The following is an 18088-nucleotide window of genomic DNA, read 5'->3' as shown; positions in this document are numbered from 1 at the left end:
ACTTTTAGCGCGCGCACGCGCGCGCACACACGCACACACACACACACACACACACACACACACACACGTTTTAGAAGTTTAAATCTGTGCATTGTAGTATTTTTCGGCTTTTGAAGTAAAGCCAATTTTGGTTTAAAAAAAAAGAAGAAAAATCCAGCTTCTCCTGTTGTATCGAAGGCACAGATTATAAGGAAGCTTGGCAAACAGAAGGAGCATGACACCATTTAAAAGGCATTGAGACACAAACAAACAGCCAATGAAAATACTGACGAGTCACACCGTGAAGGACAAACTACCAGAGCTTTAATCTGACAAAGTAACGTGCTGTTCCTGAGAGATCATTGGGTTTCTCAACAGGAGTACACAGTGCCCCTTGTATCTGTTTAATGTAAGAAAACAGACATGTTTTGAACCAAAGAAAGACAAACAAACACAAAGAAATAGTGACATTTGATGATGTAGGGAAACAAGCATTTCATCATGACTAACAATTCGAAAATGAACACTATTACATAAACACATGTATTCAGGCTTTTGTGGTGAACAGATAATGCTAATCAGCCCTCTCAGCCTCAGAGGCCTTTGTTGAAGTAGACACGTTGTACAGCGTCTCCATATTGAGACACGATGACGTCTCTTAGCTCGGGCTCCAGCTTCGACACGGCCATAGAGCTGATGTAGACAGACAGAGGGAGATTTTAGGAAGAGGGAGGGATATGTGGACAAAATGGAAAGAGAGAGAAAAAAGAAAAATGTTTGCTTAAACAAGCTAATGCAGAACACTTCTGACTAAACAAATTGTCAGAAACATCACTAATGAGAACATGAGTTGAGGAGAACTGTTTCAATAAAAAAAGTAACTAAATCTACTTATATATTTAGGAAAGTAAGTTATTAGACTTTATCATTACACTTCCTTAACTTGAGTAATGCAAGTATAATTACATTAATTTGCACGCCTGTATTCCTAAGCTTAAAAAGGGCATACTTTTGTTTTGTTTTTGCACTATTCTTTGTTTCTTCATTTGTGTACTGCTGCTGTGACATAGATGGATGGATAAATAAAGTAAGTAAGTACTTGCAACATAGCATGGCAAAGTACAGTTTCTACAACACTTCATAAAACATACATTATTGTTAGTACATATTAAGAAGACTGTCAGTGGTCCAGTTGCATTGTTGGTAATAATAATAATAATAATTTATAATAATAATAATAATGTGTGGAACAAAAACAGATGACATCTCTGGTTCTGCTGCAACAGTTTTGATCATTTTAACTTTCCATCCTAAGTTCGACAATGTTACAAAAGTGCAATGATAAATGACTGGAGTACTATATCTATAAGCTACATGTGTCAGCAGGTGAAAGTACAGAAACAAGTTTGTTACCATCTCTGAGGGAACAGGGAGCAGGCAGCAGGCACCATGAAGACCAAACTTTAAAAAAAATAGAAAACAAAAGTTACTTTTTTTTTGCCATAATAAAAACAGTCCTGAGTACATTCATATTCCTGTGACCCTGTAAACCCTCTGTACTTACAACACTCCCACCATCAGCACTTGAATTGGTCCGTGGAGATACGTGATTCTCTGTGAAAAGACAGAAAGAGTTTGATGACAGACGCACACCTTAGCAGGTTGGTGATGGTAATGAAGGTCTAACCTGCATGAACTTGTATTTTTCCATCCTCTGCATGATGATGGGGAGGATGACTGACAGAGGAGAAGAAAAGAGGTTAAGAGAGGGAGAGGATAACTCTACGAATTCAACATAATATATTTCTAGGGTTGAACTTTTTTGTGCATACTCATTCCTGGTGCAGCCATGGTGATCCGAGAGATGACCACCTGATTGATGCCTTTTACGGCTGCTTTCTACAGAGGGACATGAAACAAGATTTGAAGACACTTTTTGAATAGTAAAAGGTAAGCTATTGTACGTTTATTTTCAAATTAACTAATCATAATGTCTTTAAAGTGTGTCCAGAGTGCAGACCTTCGAGTGGCCCAGTTTGTTGCCATTTTCATCCGTGACAGCAATACCATTAAGAATTTCCCTGAAAAACAAGAGAGACAAAATGAAGGTGAAGTAAAAACAAAATCACCCACCACCTGCTGCAATGCATGCTGGTTGTAAACAATCCGTTACGTGGTGCAGTGTGTAAAACAAAACTAAAAGAGTGATGTTCAACAGAAAAGGCTAAATTAAAGTAATTTAGTCTTTTCTTTTCCATTAGTAAAACATAAACAAGGCAAAGTGCTGCAGTAAATATATAACGACAACATTTAAGCAAGACTAAAGGTGCTTTCAGAGAGCAGGCGGTTGCTGCCCATTGTTTCGACAGTGAGGGAAACTATACAGGAGCGGATTTTACTGAATCTGAATTTCCTTTAATGATTCACATCTTCGCCATCAGAGAACAAACAGAAACAGCATTAGGAGAAACATTAATCTGCTTATCCAATCTGTGTAAATATCATCTAAACTTGCTGTATTAGTCTTGTCATACTGCTACATTTTTATTTAAATTTTCCTTCTACTTTAAGCCACAACCTGCTCTGTTTAGCTGCGTCGTGATGAGATCATAATAGGTGGATAGCAGCAGCAGCCTGTGTTGCTAGGAAATGGCTATCAACACGACACCATTCATATAGCAAGTTTTGGTGGCACTACAGGAAACGTCAGAGAATCACCAGAGACAATAGGATTTTTATATATATATATATATATATATATATATATATATATATATATATATATATATATATATATATATATATATATATATATATAGGAACCATGGCAAACTATTCAAGGTTCATGGTCAATTTATTGTCATTCTACAAGACAGGGTTGCACATCCAAGATGTGTCCCTTTATTCTAAACAAGAACAACTACAGGTTTCACTAAGTCAACTTTAAGATCTTTTGGGGGGAGAGCATTTTAGGCCTTCCCCATCGAGGACTAAGCCTCTTTATATGGGCGCGGGCTCTACCAGGTGAGCTACCCAGGCGCCCTAAGACCTTTTTTAGACCTTTATGAATGATATTTCAGACCTTTATCACAACATCAACTAAGCCCTACATTCAGTATCGCTCACTTCCCCATAGCTGAAGAATAAAATCAGTTTTATGTCTGTGGTCAGACTGATCTCAATAAGTGCCGTATGTACAACACGCCAATTCGTATGCCATTTTGGCGTGTTATCAAGACGCATAATCGCTTTTTAGAGTGTTTATCAATGCCGTTTGGCCTCTATTGACTTGCATTATCTTGCGATTGCGTGTCAATTTACGGCATAGCGAGTAGTATGAAAGCCCAAAAATCTGCATAGGGAGGTTGGTTGGGGTGGTGGATGGGTCAAACAATACCGGACTTTCACCCAGGAGACCGGGGATCGTGTCCCGCGTGTCAGGTTTCCTAAACCCAACCGTCGCTTTCTTCTTTTCCTAAACCCAACCCCGTTATTGTTTTCCTAAACCCAACCATCCGAAAAGCGGTTATGTCTGCGTCTTGATAACACGCCAAAATGGCATACGAATTGGCGTGTCATATACCACTATACGGCGTAGACATACGCGCAGATAGCTCATAATGCGTACAGATAACACACCACTTGGCTTTAGAAAGTGGCTTGTATGTTTACGCGAAGTCATGATGTCACGTTGCTGTGGTACAATTCGAAAGAGACTCGCGCCAATCACACGGAAGCGGATTGGCTGCATTGTAAGTTGCATGTTGGTCTCATTTGTAGTTGTAATACAGCAAAATTATATTTGGACTAGTGAAAGAAAGAACTACAACACCACAGAATTAAAAAAAATGAGAGGTAGAAGTAGCGTTGCATGGATGTAGGAAAATAAAGACCTGTTTAAAATTATTTAAGACCTAGAACACAATACTTCAGAGAAGTAAGACTTTTTAAGGCCTAACATTTTGAATTTAAAATTTTAGACTTTTTAAGACCCCGCGGAAACCCTGAACAAGAACATAAACGGCGGAGTACGGAGGATGAGTTGAGGAGTCTTAAAGCCTGAGGAAAAAAGCTGCTCTGTAGTCTTATGGTACGACAGCGGACACTTCTGTATCGCTTGCCAGATGGCAGCAGGGTGAACAGGCTGTTGTTGGGGTGGGTGTTGTCTTTTAGCATCCTTTGGGCTCTGCACAGGCACCTCACCTCAACGACATCACTGATGCTCGGTAGATGGGTACCAATGATGTTCTGGGTGGTATTAATCACCCGCTGCAGAGCCCTCCTGTCCCGGGCCGACAGGTAATGTTTCCAGTCAGGATGCTATCCAATAGTTGTTGAGAAATTTCAGTGTGGGCCAAAGAAAAACAACCCTATAATGACTCTTTTTAAATTTTATAATAAAATGTGGCCTCAATAAACATGATTACAGCTCTAAAACATGTGTTGACATAGATCTACTCAGGAAGACGTTTCAGGGTCTAACACAGAAAATGTAACAGAGCTCTGTGATTTGAGCTTCTCAGAATATCTGATCCAGGAAAGGCACTTTGATTTCAGCCCACCCCGCCAATTAAAAATCTGCACAATACGTACCCAATGCATCCATGTGCATGTTTTTTTGGGAGTTGAAGCAGTAACACAGCAGGACTTACTGTTGCCTCATCATAGGAATGTTAACACAGTTGGCTGCTGCCACTGCTGCAAAGGGGACCCAGCGAGCCACGAGAGGAGGAGCTTTCTGCAGGAGAAAGTCAAGACAAAAAAAATCATTTTTACTTTATGATGGCCAGCTTCAGTACATAAACATTTAAATCAGAGCGATAAGGACATGAAGTGACGACTCTTTCAAGAGATCTCTCTTATTTTCCCAGAGCTTTCACCTGCATCTGTTTGTGTGTAACAGTCTGTGTTTTATCACTTTTTTTTTTCCTATGCTGTGCTCTAGGTCCATACAGTATTTATGAAGCATCTAAGAGTAGAAAAGAACTCCTAACAGGCCAAAACTTCTCTAGATTTTGGTCCCACTATTAGGACTAGTAGTAAAAGCATTTAAAAAAATTCAAAAGAAAAGAAATCACTCCCATTTCGGCCAAAATTCAGGAGGGCTCCAGAAGTTTCCTAAGCTGTTCAAAGTTGCCAGAAGATGGCGTTAATGCAGAGGTGTTCCGCAAGGGGAGAGCTGTTTTGGGAATGCTTGATGACAATAACCTTCAAAAGAAATCCGTTTTTAGACTAACTATGTGCAGATGTAGAGGAGAACACACGCCGTCTCTGCGTCACTTTGCATAATGAAGGATATATCAACTTGATTACAACATGTCAAATTTAATATTTGCATATTTTTACAGAATGAACTTTATTGGTCAATATTCACAATTGTTTTGATCAAGATCATGTCTTGTTTTAGAAGTGCACTCCCGTTGCTAACACGAGGCAGGCAACACATCTGACTGATTCATTGTTTCAAGTTATCCAGATAAGTTTGGGGACAAATTAAGCACAATAAGGCTAACCTTGTGCAGGGACTGTAAACAGTCAGTGTCGTACGAATAAATGTCTGTCTGTAAGAAACGTACCTTTGTGTAGAGGTTAAGGCCGACTGCTGTTGCCAACGCTGTGCTGGTTGCTGTGACGTAGGCAACTCCAATCTGCCTGAAAGAGACAATGAAAGTCTTTTTTTTTTTAGACATGGAATATGTAACATAGCTGGCTTGATCCATCTGTTAAAGTGATGGCTTTTTGTCATTTAGAAAATACAGCAGGTGTCTGTTACATAAATGTCACGGCACCTGGTGCCCAAGGGAGCGGTGTCAATGCTGGAGAACATCAGCGAGTTGAAAAGTTTAACTATATAAAAGGAAGAAGAGTGTTTTTGTTATCTCACAGTCTGCACTAGTGACTATTTTGCATTGAAGCCTTAAAAAATAATGACGTTCGACCCCTCTTCTCACAGTGAATCCACTAATACGATCAATTTCATCACAGGGCACAAGCACTGAATGTCAGGATGACTTTTAACAGTTATATTCCTGCAGAAAATATAGAGGGAGTGCTGGTCTGATTATTATCGTGGTTGTGAGGGTTTTATTATTATTTTTACATTTAGTCTTATTCATTTGGAATACTGTCTACACAAATGTATTTATATTAAAATGATATTACTTCAATTATATTGTACCTGTTTATATATTAGCCCTATATCTTAACTTGCACTTGTGTGGTTTGAGTTTTTGGTTATTTAAAGAGAACTGTTGGAGGTGCCTGAGGCCTAAGATTTTCATTGACGACGACTACTTCTGCAATTGTTGTTAGAGCTGGGCAATATATCGATATTATATCGATATCGTGATATGAAACTAGATATCGTCTTAGATTTGGGATATCGTAATATGGCAGAAGTGGTGTCTTTTCCTGGTTTTAAAGGCTGCATTACAGTAAAGTTATGTCATTTTCTGAACTTACCAGACTGTTGTAATTGTTCTTTTATTTGCCTTTACCCACTTAGTCATTATATCCACATTACTGATTATTTATCAAAAATATCATTGTGTAAATATTTTGTGAAAGCACCATTAGTTAACACTACAATATTGTTGCTGTATCGATATTGATGTATTTGGTCAAAAATATTGTGATATTTGATTTCTCCATATTGCCCAGCCCTAATTGTTGTGCACATGTAATAGAGATAGAGAATAGAGAACCTTGTTTCAGGTCTGAAAGAGGCTGGAGACACTACACAGCAGGATTATAGATCCTTTAAAACAGTCCACATCCACTGAAAGCTTACAGGAAATTCTTACTTGGGAGTGATGGGGGAGGCAGCGTTACGGTTTGTGTAGTTGACAAGAGCGTTGAAGGACTGATTCACCCACTGCCAGAACACCACAGCAGGAACTGTCCTAGAAAATACACGTTATGAAACGTCTAAAGCTTCCACTGTGAAACTGTAGAATATGGTAGAATGCAGCTCGTCCCGTTTGATCTTCGGTACCTGTAGAACTGCAGCATGCAGCCGGTGATGGCCATGCCTCCAGGGACCTGGAAGGACATGCGGCCGATTAGGTTCATGCGGTCTCCGGTGTCTGGGTGGAAGGCCGAGTCGTACAGCTTCTTAGCGTAGTGGAGCTGCTCCTCTGTGGTGCCGGGAGGGATGGATCCTGCCCTACAGAGGGCCAAAAACACACCAACACATTTTCATACCATCAACTACATGCTGAAATGTTCTTGCATTTTTCATGTTGAAACTTACAGATGGCAGTTAAAATGCAGACCCCAGGGTATGAGCCAAATATTAAAAAGGGGAAATCCACCCAGAAAATAGATCTCACATTATGTATACTATATCTACACTTCTGTCCGATATATTACCTTGATTAAAACTCATTTAATCTTTAAAAATCTGTATAGGATTAAGAAGTCAGTCAATATTTCTGTTTTCGCACCAATAACAAACAAATTGTTACCCGAAAAACTTCAGATACAGTTCATAATATAAACATAAACAAAGATATTGACTTTAATGTCATAGATTATTGCAAAGGCCCGAAATATATAACGTTTCAGGTTGTGTTTTCGCTCAAACTGCTGAGTTACGATACAATATGTGCCTGAGAATTGTTATACTATCAACAATTAGTCTCTGTGTGACAGTTACCTGCAGCTTTCCACTAAAGCTTTGGCCTCATCCAAGCGTGAGTCAGGTAAGAGCGCCGTTCGCCAGTCTGTGATGTTGAAGAAGTGTTTCAGTCGGCCCATAAATGTAGACTGATCCCATCGTGGCGCATCGATGTTGAATGAGCTCAAAGCCATTGTGGTTGTTAAAAAAGCAGTCCCAACTCAATGCATTAAAAAGTTAAAGTCTGTGGACAACCTCTGCTTACTCTGCAAAAGGTTACTCAGGAGATGCAGTCGAAACCTGCAGAAAAAGAGGACAATCATAATATAATTATGTAAATTTGCAGTTGAAAATAAATAAATGATAATCAGAAAAGTACAGGTGACTGACCGGGCTGTAACTACAGTAAAACATATTGATTCATAGTTAATGAATTCATTACATGCATGTCTCTTGTCCGTTTATCACAACCTGCTTTGTGTTTGTTGTCAACCCAGACAGACCTGGTTTGAGCTGATGTAACATTAACAATTTTTTAGCTCAGTGGGCCAGACTATTTTACCCCAACTCCCATTCCCACAGGGTTTCCCAAAGACATGTGTGTGTCGATTGGAAAAATTATCAATTGGCGACTTTTTAGATAATCAATTAATCATTTCAGATACATTTCATATTTGTTGTTTCTTCTGTTTTAATGCTTTTTTCTACTTAGCATTTCTATGTAGCACTTTGAGTTTTGCTTAAATATAAAGTGTGTTACAAATAGTTTCAGCTTCTCAAATGTGAGGATTTGCTGCTTTTCTTTGTCTTATATGATAGTCAATGAAATATTGTTGGGTTTTGGAGTGTTGATTGGTCAAAACACGCATTCTGTAGATGTCACTTTGGGCTCCGAGATATTAAAGGAGTCTTTTGCCACGTATTTGACATTTGACTGAATGATGAATTGAGAAAGCAATCAGTGGATTAAACAATAAAAAAATTGTTAGTTGCAGCCCTACAGTACTCATGTTGGTATTGAACCTTGGCAGGTCTGCCCGGCTTTAGCCCCCTCCCAAAACACAAACCCAGAACAAACACAAACTCTTGTTTCTACCTAAAGGGCTAAACTTCCCCTATAAATCATTGACCACCTCCTGGTAAATGGTTCCATGGGTTGTCATTTTGGGTTTTTGCAGCTGCAGCATTGTGCTTCCTAATACACAACCAGAGGAACCAAAACCTGCTGACTTCAGCTCAAACTATCCAAACATCCCACTGTGCATCTTCACCAGTATATTAGCAGTAATTAACTATAGGTATTCACTGAAATCTCACAACAGAAACCTGCCTTGTGTGGTTTAAGCTTTTGTAAATAAAGGGCAAATGAGGAGAGGCGTATATCAGTGCTCTTTGAAGGCTCAGTATGGCTGGAACTGGGTTGTTTCTGCAGCTGTTTGTTTGGAAAGCAGGGTGAAGGCCTGCAGAACATTATGGGGAACACTGACTGAACATAAGCCAAAAGTCAACGTGACCCTACATACCAAGACATATCAATAAGAATATACAAACAAAGACATGTTATAAAGCAAACGATTAATTGAGGAATGAATAAGAAGAGCAATCGATCATGAGAACAGCAGCCTATTAGATGCAGGGGAAGGTAGAGTTAATAAACAGGGCTTTAGTACATGCTGTATGACAATCTTGAGAAACTGGATATGCAGGCAAGAGCACAGCCAGCATCTGAATACATCTGGATAACTAGCTAACACCTAATCAGTAAACAGAACGATCTCAGCAGGTTGAAGCTTACACGTGCATAACATGTGTTGAATTCTACATGCAGATCATCTGACAAAGACATAAACTCGATATGGGGACAGAGTGGTTAGTCTTGTGTTAAGTGTGGCGACCAAACTGCTGTGAAAAGAGTTAAAACATGTCAGTCGGAGGTAAGAGTGATGCAACTCATAACTCGAGTTACAATACTTCTGCAGGCAGCAAGAAACTAACAAAACACGAGCACCTACAGAGCTGCAATCTTTAGAGACAACAACTAAATACATACCTTTGAGAGATTTCTCCTCAACCGCCCTACAGAGCAACCTGTCAGGTACTCAAATGTGCTCGTGTGGCATAGTAAAGACACGTGGCATGCCGTCCTCCAATCACGGGTTGGGGCAGCTCCCTACGTGAAAGCCGGCGAAACCAAACCTGGGGTTTTATTTATTTTTTTACTGACTAAAATATAAATACTTAAGGGACACGGTCAATATGTTGGCTGAGTTTAAGGCAACTACTGAATTCATGTAGAAATACGACACATTTACGTGCAGTAACTAATTTTAACGTCAGCTGGAAATAACCGTCCACTACTTTAAACATGTGTCACTACTCTTGGCCTATATTTGAGACGTTTAGCGGTTAGCAGGCAGCTAACGTCTATCATCTACTCGTTGGAGTCTAACCGGTCTAACTCATGGATGTATTAAGAGAACGTCTAACTGGGTCAGGGTGGCCATTTTTTCCCCTAGGATGGCAAAGGCATGAACCCGCCCGACTCTCCCTCTGATTGGCTAGCACTCGCTGCCTCCTCTGGTTGAGTTCGGGTTGAGTTGGTTAGCTAGGTTTAGGCAAGAGGAGTGGGATTGGCTAGGGTTAGGATAAGAATGTCAGAGTCAGCCAATCAGAGGTAGAGTAAGGCAGAGTAGGGCGGGAGATATCTTCGCCATCCTCGCTTTTGGGGGTTGCGCCTACGTAACTATGCGTCTGACGTCACCCTCCTTAGTAACCCTCGGCGGCGTCTCTAGGAGAGAAGGCATCAAGATGGTGAGTTTAATTTTATCGTAATAATTAGCTATTACCTGTTAACAGCAGGCTAAATTTGGAAAATATTCACATTAAGTAGCGCTCACTGTGTACATTTGCACTTTAAGGGCTCCCGCTGTCCGCCGAGAAAAACATTCAACTGCAAAAGTGTCTTGTTATTTCGGTCAGTTATCAGGGGAGATTAGCTTAGCACGTTAGCTACGTTTAGCTCCTGTTTGCGTGCCGTTAACTTACCCTGCGCTGAAACACAAAACAACAAAACAAAAAAAGAAGATGATGTGACGAGCTAACGTTACTCACTGGACCTGCTGTTGTCTTCACATATTGGTAACGTTACCGTTAGGAGAGTGTTTACCCATCTTTAAAAGCCACCGTGGGGACTAGAAATGCACTTGCACGGCCTTAAGTGAGGAGCCCGGGAGGATGGAAGGAATATATGCATTTCTGCAATGGTGGTTAGCTGCAACAGTGCTCCCCCTGTTCTCCTGGCAAAGTTACATCACATGACTGTTTATTTACTGATTGTTGCAGGGATTGCTGTCCATCCTACGTAAGCTAAAGAGCACACCAGACCAGGAGGTCAGGATACTGCTGCTGGGTCTGGACAACGGCGGGAAGACCACCTTGCTCAAACAGCTGGCATCTGAGGATATCAGCCATATCACCCCCACACAGGTATAGAGAAAAGTTGTATACATGCACCACCTGTTATTGGAGCAAACAGATATAATACAACAGGAATGTATACATTTTTGGGACCAGGATTTACATCTGCTACCCCTTTTGTAACCTGTTTTCTGTTCACTCCAGGGATTCAACATTAAGAGCGTCCAGTCTCAGGGGTTTAAACTCAATGTTTGGGACATTGGAGGCCAGAGGAAGATCAGGCCGTACTGGAGAAACTACTTTGAAAACACAGATGTGCTGGTGAGTGGTGCTTGATTCACCAAACGCAGCTTTGTTTATTTAAATCAAAGTTTACATTACTGTTTTAAATCTGTTCACCCTCAGTGAAGTCAGTTTATTACACATGCGCTGAGGACCTGCTGCACATGCTAACAAGGAAAACTTCCATTTTGTTTCAGATATATGTCATTGACAGCGCTGACAGAAAGAGATTTGAGGAGACTGGTCAGGTATGTACAATATCAATGTGTTGTTTTGTGTCACTACGATACTGTAGGGCACAAGTCATGTCTTGAAATTCCTTGTTTTGTCTGACCAACCCAAAAACATTTAATTTACTATCATAGAAGACAAAAAAAAACAGAAAATGAAATCAATTGTAATTAAATATTCAAGGTTTAAGGTTATGCCTGTCGCTGTCTTTGTGTCTTTATTCTGGTTCATTTTAGCAGCTCAAAACAGGATTTGAATGTTTCAGCCTTTAAGTCTTAGGTCCAGTTAAGTCTCACAGGAGTCAATTCTTCATTTCTGTGACTTAACTATCACTGGAGTCCAAGTTTCAAGTCTACAGCTCTGTTTTTTTATTAACATGAAACACTGGAGTGTCTTTTTTTCTGTGACAATATTTGTGTGTGTGTGTGTGTGTGTGTGTGTGTGTGTTTATGCACAATTGACAGATGTTTGTGTGTGTTGCAGGAGCTGGCAGAGTTGTTAGATGAAGAGAAGTTGAGTGGCGTTCCCGTGCTGATCTTTGCAAACAAGCAGGACCTGCTGACAGCCGCCCCGGCCTCCGAGATCGCAGAGGGTCTCAATCTGCACACCATCCGGGATCGCATGTGGCAGATCCAGTCCTGCTCTGCCCTCACTGGGGAGGGGATTCAGGTAAGCGTATGAGCTGAGCTTTTCTTTTCTTTTTTATCTCTATATGTCTTTATTTTCTTTTTCTCACCGTGCTGCTATTTCTCTTAAATTCTCTCTCAGGAGGGCATGAATTGGGTGTGCAAGAGCGTCAACTCCAAGAAAAAATAGCTTCACTTCTAGTCTTCTGCTACTCAGGAGGAACAGCAGCAGCACCTACACTGACACACATTTCACCCTCCGGAGCCTTAGTACGATGGGATATACCTGTGAATGTAAACACACTACTAATCCAACATGGACCTGGAGTATTTAACCCCCTGCATTCCTGCATCGCTGATGTTTACTAATCTCAACACATCTTCCTACGTTGGCCTCTACAAAGGGGAAGGCGGTTTGACTTCAAAGGGATCCCATGCCAGGAAATCGACCTCCTCCTACCCAGACTACCCACGTCACCATCACTGTCTCAGCCAATCCCAGCCACCATCCACGGCTTGTCACAACCTCAAACATTCCCATTAAACTGTGGTCTTTCATTGGAATTCTAGCTTGTTCTTTAAACTCTTTCACACACTGTCCTGGAACCCTCCCCAACCCCCACCACCCCAACCCTTTCTCCTCCATCTTATTACTTACAGGTTGATATGTGTTGTTTGTTTTTTATCATTCCACAATGGCTGTAAGCTCTTTTACTGCTATGGCTCTGTTTGAAGTGAGGTATATTTTTGTAATTGTTTTATTTATGGTGAAGTAGAGTGCTTTCAAACAACAGCAGGTGTGATGTGTGTGTGATTTAAAGGATGTTGGAGAACAATTCCAACTCCCCCTACTAAAGAATAATGTACATGTTAATATGTATAAAAAAGATGAGATTACATGTTTAAGAGGAACTACATTTTGGATTAAGTGTAAATAGCCCGGCCCTGTGATCATATGTTACGTTATGCACATGTTATAGAGTATATGTTACCCTGCTGTACTTTGTAGTCTATAATGTTTGCATATCTAATATATGCAGATTTTTATCAGAGGTATACGTACTGTACGTCCCAATGCATTTCTTTGTGCCCTTTGGGTTTGTGAGGGAATTCACTCTTGCATTTCCTTTTGATATTCTTGAATGTAATCTGTCCAGAATTGAAGGTACTGTATGTGAATAAAAAGACAAGAAATCCCGAAATCATTGAGTTATTATGGTTAAATGAAGTTGCTTCCTGCACTAACATACTTTAGTTCACTCAGATCTCTCCAGGCTCTAGTGGTCACACACCAGCAGCAGGTGGAGTCAGCTGTTCCTGACAGCAGTAAAGCCTCTGTGGGAGACAGCCGCGGGGGTACAGGGCATTTTATTAAACTGAAGTCAGTACGTACTGGGAGGGATATAGCACTATGATATCCTACTCATGTAGACATATTACTTTGTGTATATATAAATAATATTTGTCTCAAAACTATACATGTAAAATTTCAAATATAGCTCTTTCGACAACTGCTTTGAGAAACGGTTATGTAATTACACCTAGTCAAAATGCAAAAAAAAAAACAATACGGCATCACATAATTCAGAGATGATTTTCTAGGGTAGTAAAGACAAAATTTCTCCCTAAATGTGGCTTATTTTTTTACTTCCCCCCTAATCTTTGCCCTTTTTCTGTAACAATATACTGTAAGTGAACCTCGTGCTAAGAATTTGACTATTCTTAGACGTGCACCCTGTGACAGGAAGACACCGGTACACACTTGACATATCGCTTGAAGATTAACATGCAGTTGAAAAGTTTGATTTCATAACTGAAAATAAAAGCCTGTGTTATTCCTTACAGTTATGGATGCAATCTAACACTTAACTGCCTCAGAAACGATGAATAACTTAGATTTAATTGTTGTCTAGTTACTCCCTGGTTGTAACAGTAAGGGCTGCAAAATATGAAGAAATATGAAATAAAGTTTGTTTTGCTCTAACAGGCAGAACTTTCAGGCAGATGGTGCTATATCCACCTGGTTGTGTACGTGCCTCATGGCCTGGGGCAGAGCCGGAGAAGCTATGCAGCTTACATCGTCTCCTCCAGCCAGACTGACAACTATCTGCAGTGCACAAACCTAATCCATCTCCAAGGCATAAAAGGCTGAAGGTATAATAATATAATAATACTAATCTGTATTTATAGAGCACATTTCAAACTCCATGTTACAAAGTGCTTCACAAAACAAGCATATAAAAACATCAGGTTTTTAAAACAACAGATAAAAACTATTTGATGTATAAAAACCTGTACAGTGTTGAAAAGAAAAGAACAGGAATGGCTCTCCGATAAAAGTATGTTTTAAGAAGGGAATTAAAAGAGATCACTGACTCAGCTGACCTAATATCTTCTGGTAAGTCGTTCCAGAGCCTCAGGGCCTTGACTTCAAACGCTATGTCCCCTTTAGTTTTTAGCCAGGTCACTGGAACAGACAAAAGACCTCTGCTGATGATCTCAAAGTACGTACCAGCGTGTACGGTACCAGGAGGTCTGAGATATACGTAGGTGCGAGGCCGTGAGCCTTCAGGTACTTAAGAGACCACCTGCACGTGTTGCCTGCATGTTAGAGGGGAGTGAGGGTTGAAGACATCACCCTGTGGTGTAACCTAACTAAAGTACTGTATTTAATTACACTTTGTATATACTTGTACTTAAGTATTTCCAATTAATGTTACTTTATACTTCTACTTTCACAGGGACATATTGTACTTTTTATTCCACTACATTTTATCTGAAAGCTATAGTTAGATTAGTTAGATTAGCTTTGATTTTACATAGAAAACATATGATCAGCTTATAAAATATCGTGCGTTATTATAGATGGAAGGCCCTGCATACCCACACAGATGTTGGGAAGTTATGTGGCTGATTAGAACTACTGAGGTTACCGATAAGAATAATAAAGTTGTAACTTGTCCTGCAACAAAACTAAGGGTCCTGAAAGATATTATTTATCTTGTTGCACAAGATAATGAACCTTTGCACACACAATATTATTGGGTGCAGATAAGACTGAAAAGAAAAAACATCTTTCATGACTTTGGGAGCTCCATTGATGTAACACTGTAAATAGCAATACAATGTACTTTTACTCAAATAGAGGTTTTTTAAAAAACAATTTGGGGCATTTTCAGCCTTTATTTTTGACAGGACAGATGAAGACATGAAAGGGCAGAGAGGGGAAATGACATGCAGCAAAGGGCCACAGGTCGGAGTCGAACCCCGGGCCCACTGCGTCGAGGAGTAAACCTCTATATATGTGCGCCTGCTCTACCAACTGAGCTCTCTAGGCGCCCAGTAGTAGAAGTTTTAATGCAGGGCTTTTAACATTGGGGTATTGATACTTGATACTGATACATCTGTGCTGCTTTTGGCTTTTTTTGGACAGTGATAGCCCCTCGTGAGCATAGACAGTTAAAGAAGTGGACAAAGTGACACCGTTGTTTTCTACGGAGACCAGTGAAGTATATTAGAAGCACTTTTCCGGTGATGGCTGAGCGTTACTGCGCAGCCTCCAACTGAGCTCGAAGACGTAGATGTGACGTGAGCAACCTGTCTGAAAGTTGTAAGTCTTCTGGTAGCTGTATCAAGAGAAATCTCAATCATTCCCAATTTTGCAGAGACGAAGAGCGTAGGTATATGTAAGGAGATACCATGGACACAGGCTAATTATTGCTAACTAAAATGCTAGTTAACATTAGTAATTAAACTTAAACAGCTAATGTAAGTCGAAACTGCCTGCGAGCTTCTCCTGTACTATACGGTATTTCCTCTACTATGCGACAGTAAGTCCCGTGTTTATGACACAATCGTTAGCCTATTTTTACAAAAACGTCTGCTACGGAGCCATAACGTGAGGTACAAGGTAATGGAGCCTTTTATACATTGTCGTGTTACTTTATAAATAAACAATGGACAAATAAAGTCTTTAAACGCTTCAGATGTAAAGTTATTCGCTGTCAAAGTGACGTCAAAATGAATGGCAGTCAATGGAATGCTAACGGCGGGTGATGGCTTTTGTAGCATCAAAATGGCGCCATAGGAGGTTTGAGCTCTGAAGCGAAGCTTACCCCCTTGAGTAAACTACACCAGCCATGTTTATAGTAATGGAGGAATATGTCCCTTGAATGCAATACTATGGCTCTCTCATGGTGGTTTTAACAGTTTTTAGTTAGGTAGCTAAAGATTTAATCATCTCAACAAACATTGAACGGATTGCCGTTCAATTCTGTACAGGCATTCATGGTCTTTAGAGGCTGAATCTTAATGATTTTGGTGATTTTAATGGGCTAAAAAATAACATTAAGTTCATCCACAGAAGGCATAGTTACTAATTGTAGAAACGTTGCGCACTAGGACTACTTCTGTAATTACTTACTTTCCACCCTGTGTCCTATTTGTTTGTGTTCAGCATTTGAAAACGGAAAGAAATGAAAAGCTTCTAGAGAGAGCAAGTTATCACCTAGAGGCTTATTGCTGAACTCCAAACTACATTCAGGTCATACATAATTGCCTAAAAGAAGACATTTGGAGGTGTTACAGTGTGTCCCTGCTGTAGGAAAAGTATGCCATGTGTTTTATTTTGTGTAACATTGTGTGTGACTGATTCAGAGGGCCTCAGAGACTTGCAATCAGCCTCTTCTTATTCTTCTTCTTCTCTCACAAAGATTCTCATTGTCCAGTCTTTCTCTCTTCTCACACATACATAATGCACCAGTATTGTTCCTCATTTCTGGCTTTTTACTCCCTGGTATATTAAATTCTCACAAAGCATTATGGAAACTACCCCAGGAGTTACATTTAGAAACATAAAGACATTTAAAGGAATAGTTAGTGTTTTTTGGGAAATATGCGTATTTGCTTTCTGGCAAAGAATTTGATGAGAAGATCTCATACTGCCCTCATATCTGTAGTATGGTAAATATGAAGCTAAAGCTAGCAGCCAGCTAGCTTGGCATAAAGACTGGAAATAGGGAAACAGCTAGCCTGCCTGCCAACCAGCACCTCTAAAGCTCACAAATTAACATTTGTTAATCCGTACAAAAACTGAATAAAAAAAACAAACCCAATGAAAGAATGGGCCCTCACCCTTGTCGGCATGTTGGGGGTACTGGCGGGATGCCGGTTGATGTAACTGTGGATTTTCTCACCATTGGCGCTACTGGTCAGAGGATACTGGGTCACAGGTATGGATTAAACAAACAAGACTAGCTGCGCTGTTTCCAGTCTTTATGCTATGCTAAGCTAACCGGCTGCTCACAGTAGCTTCATATTTACTGAGCAAACATGAAAGTGGTATAAATCTTCTCATCTCCTACCTAATCTAACTCGTACCAGCACCTCTAAAACATGTTACATACTGAGCTTTAGATGGTTACATTTAGACAAGCCAGACTACCTGCTTACCCCTGTTTCCAGTCTTTATGCTAAGCTAAGCTAAGCTAAGCAGCTGCTGTAGGCCTATATATTTACTATACAGACATGAAATTTCTCATCTAACTTTCAATCAAAACACAAATAGGCATATTTTCCAAAATGTCAGACTGTTCCTGTAGTAGATCAGAGATTTGTGTGTACAATAAATCAAAAAAAGATTTTTTGTTAGCCTTTTTGGTGCTGTATCTACTTGTGTTTAAAAGAAAAAAATCTCTAAATGAGAGAAGAACAACTTCCATGGGTGTTTTTATCAGTGTATAAAATCTTTTTACCCTCAGTGTGAGTGTGTGGGTAATTTAAGGTAGCCAGACAGAGTGTGTGTGTGTGTGTGTGTGTGTGCGTGTGTGTGTGTGTCAGAGATACATATCAAAGACGTAGGTGACCGTATTACTGCCTTTCTCCTCATGGATCAGACAGCTGTGCAGCAGCTGTGTGCGAGAGTGTGAGAAAACGT

At 40.1% G+C, this 18088-nt stretch overlaps 2 protein-coding genes across 2 annotated transcripts; one reads left to right on the top strand and one right to left on the bottom strand.

The window, feature by feature from the left end:
* Nucleotides 1-480: 480 nt before the first annotated feature.
* Nucleotides 481-10107, bottom strand: sfxn2 (sideroflexin 2). Its single transcript, XM_078279021.1, has 12 exons — nt 9648-10107; nt 7637-7897; nt 6974-7144; nt 6783-6881; nt 5556-5631; nt 4632-4717; nt 2000-2060; nt 1812-1878; nt 1667-1716; nt 1544-1593; nt 1393-1440; nt 481-672 (listed from the first exon to the last, which is right to left on the bottom strand). The coding sequence occupies exons 2-12, from the start codon at nt 7789-7791 to the stop codon at nt 573-575; spliced, it is 963 nt and encodes a 320-aa protein (XP_078135147.1). The 5' UTR covers nt 7792-7897; nt 9648-10107; the 3' UTR covers nt 481-572.
* Nucleotides 10108-10303: 196 nt separating this feature from the next.
* Nucleotides 10304-13355, top strand: arl3b (ADP ribosylation factor like GTPase 3b). The gene is made up of 6 exons (XM_078279030.1): nt 10304-10408; nt 10940-11083; nt 11219-11335; nt 11494-11544; nt 12011-12196; nt 12296-13355. The coding sequence occupies exons 1-6, from the start codon at nt 10343-10345 to the stop codon at nt 12341-12343; spliced, it is 612 nt and encodes a 203-aa protein (XP_078135156.1). The 5' UTR covers nt 10304-10342; the 3' UTR covers nt 12344-13355.
* The last annotated feature ends 4733 nt before the right edge of the window (nt 13356-18088 follow it).

Source organism: Sander vitreus, chromosome 21 (genome assembly GCF_031162955.1).
Source record: "Sander vitreus isolate 19-12246 chromosome 21, sanVit1, whole genome shotgun sequence".
In the NCBI taxonomy this organism is placed as follows: domain Eukaryota; kingdom Metazoa; phylum Chordata; class Actinopteri; order Perciformes; family Percidae; genus Sander; species Sander vitreus.
Note: the sequence above shows the minus strand (reverse complement) of the source record. Positions and strands in the feature narration are given on the sequence as shown.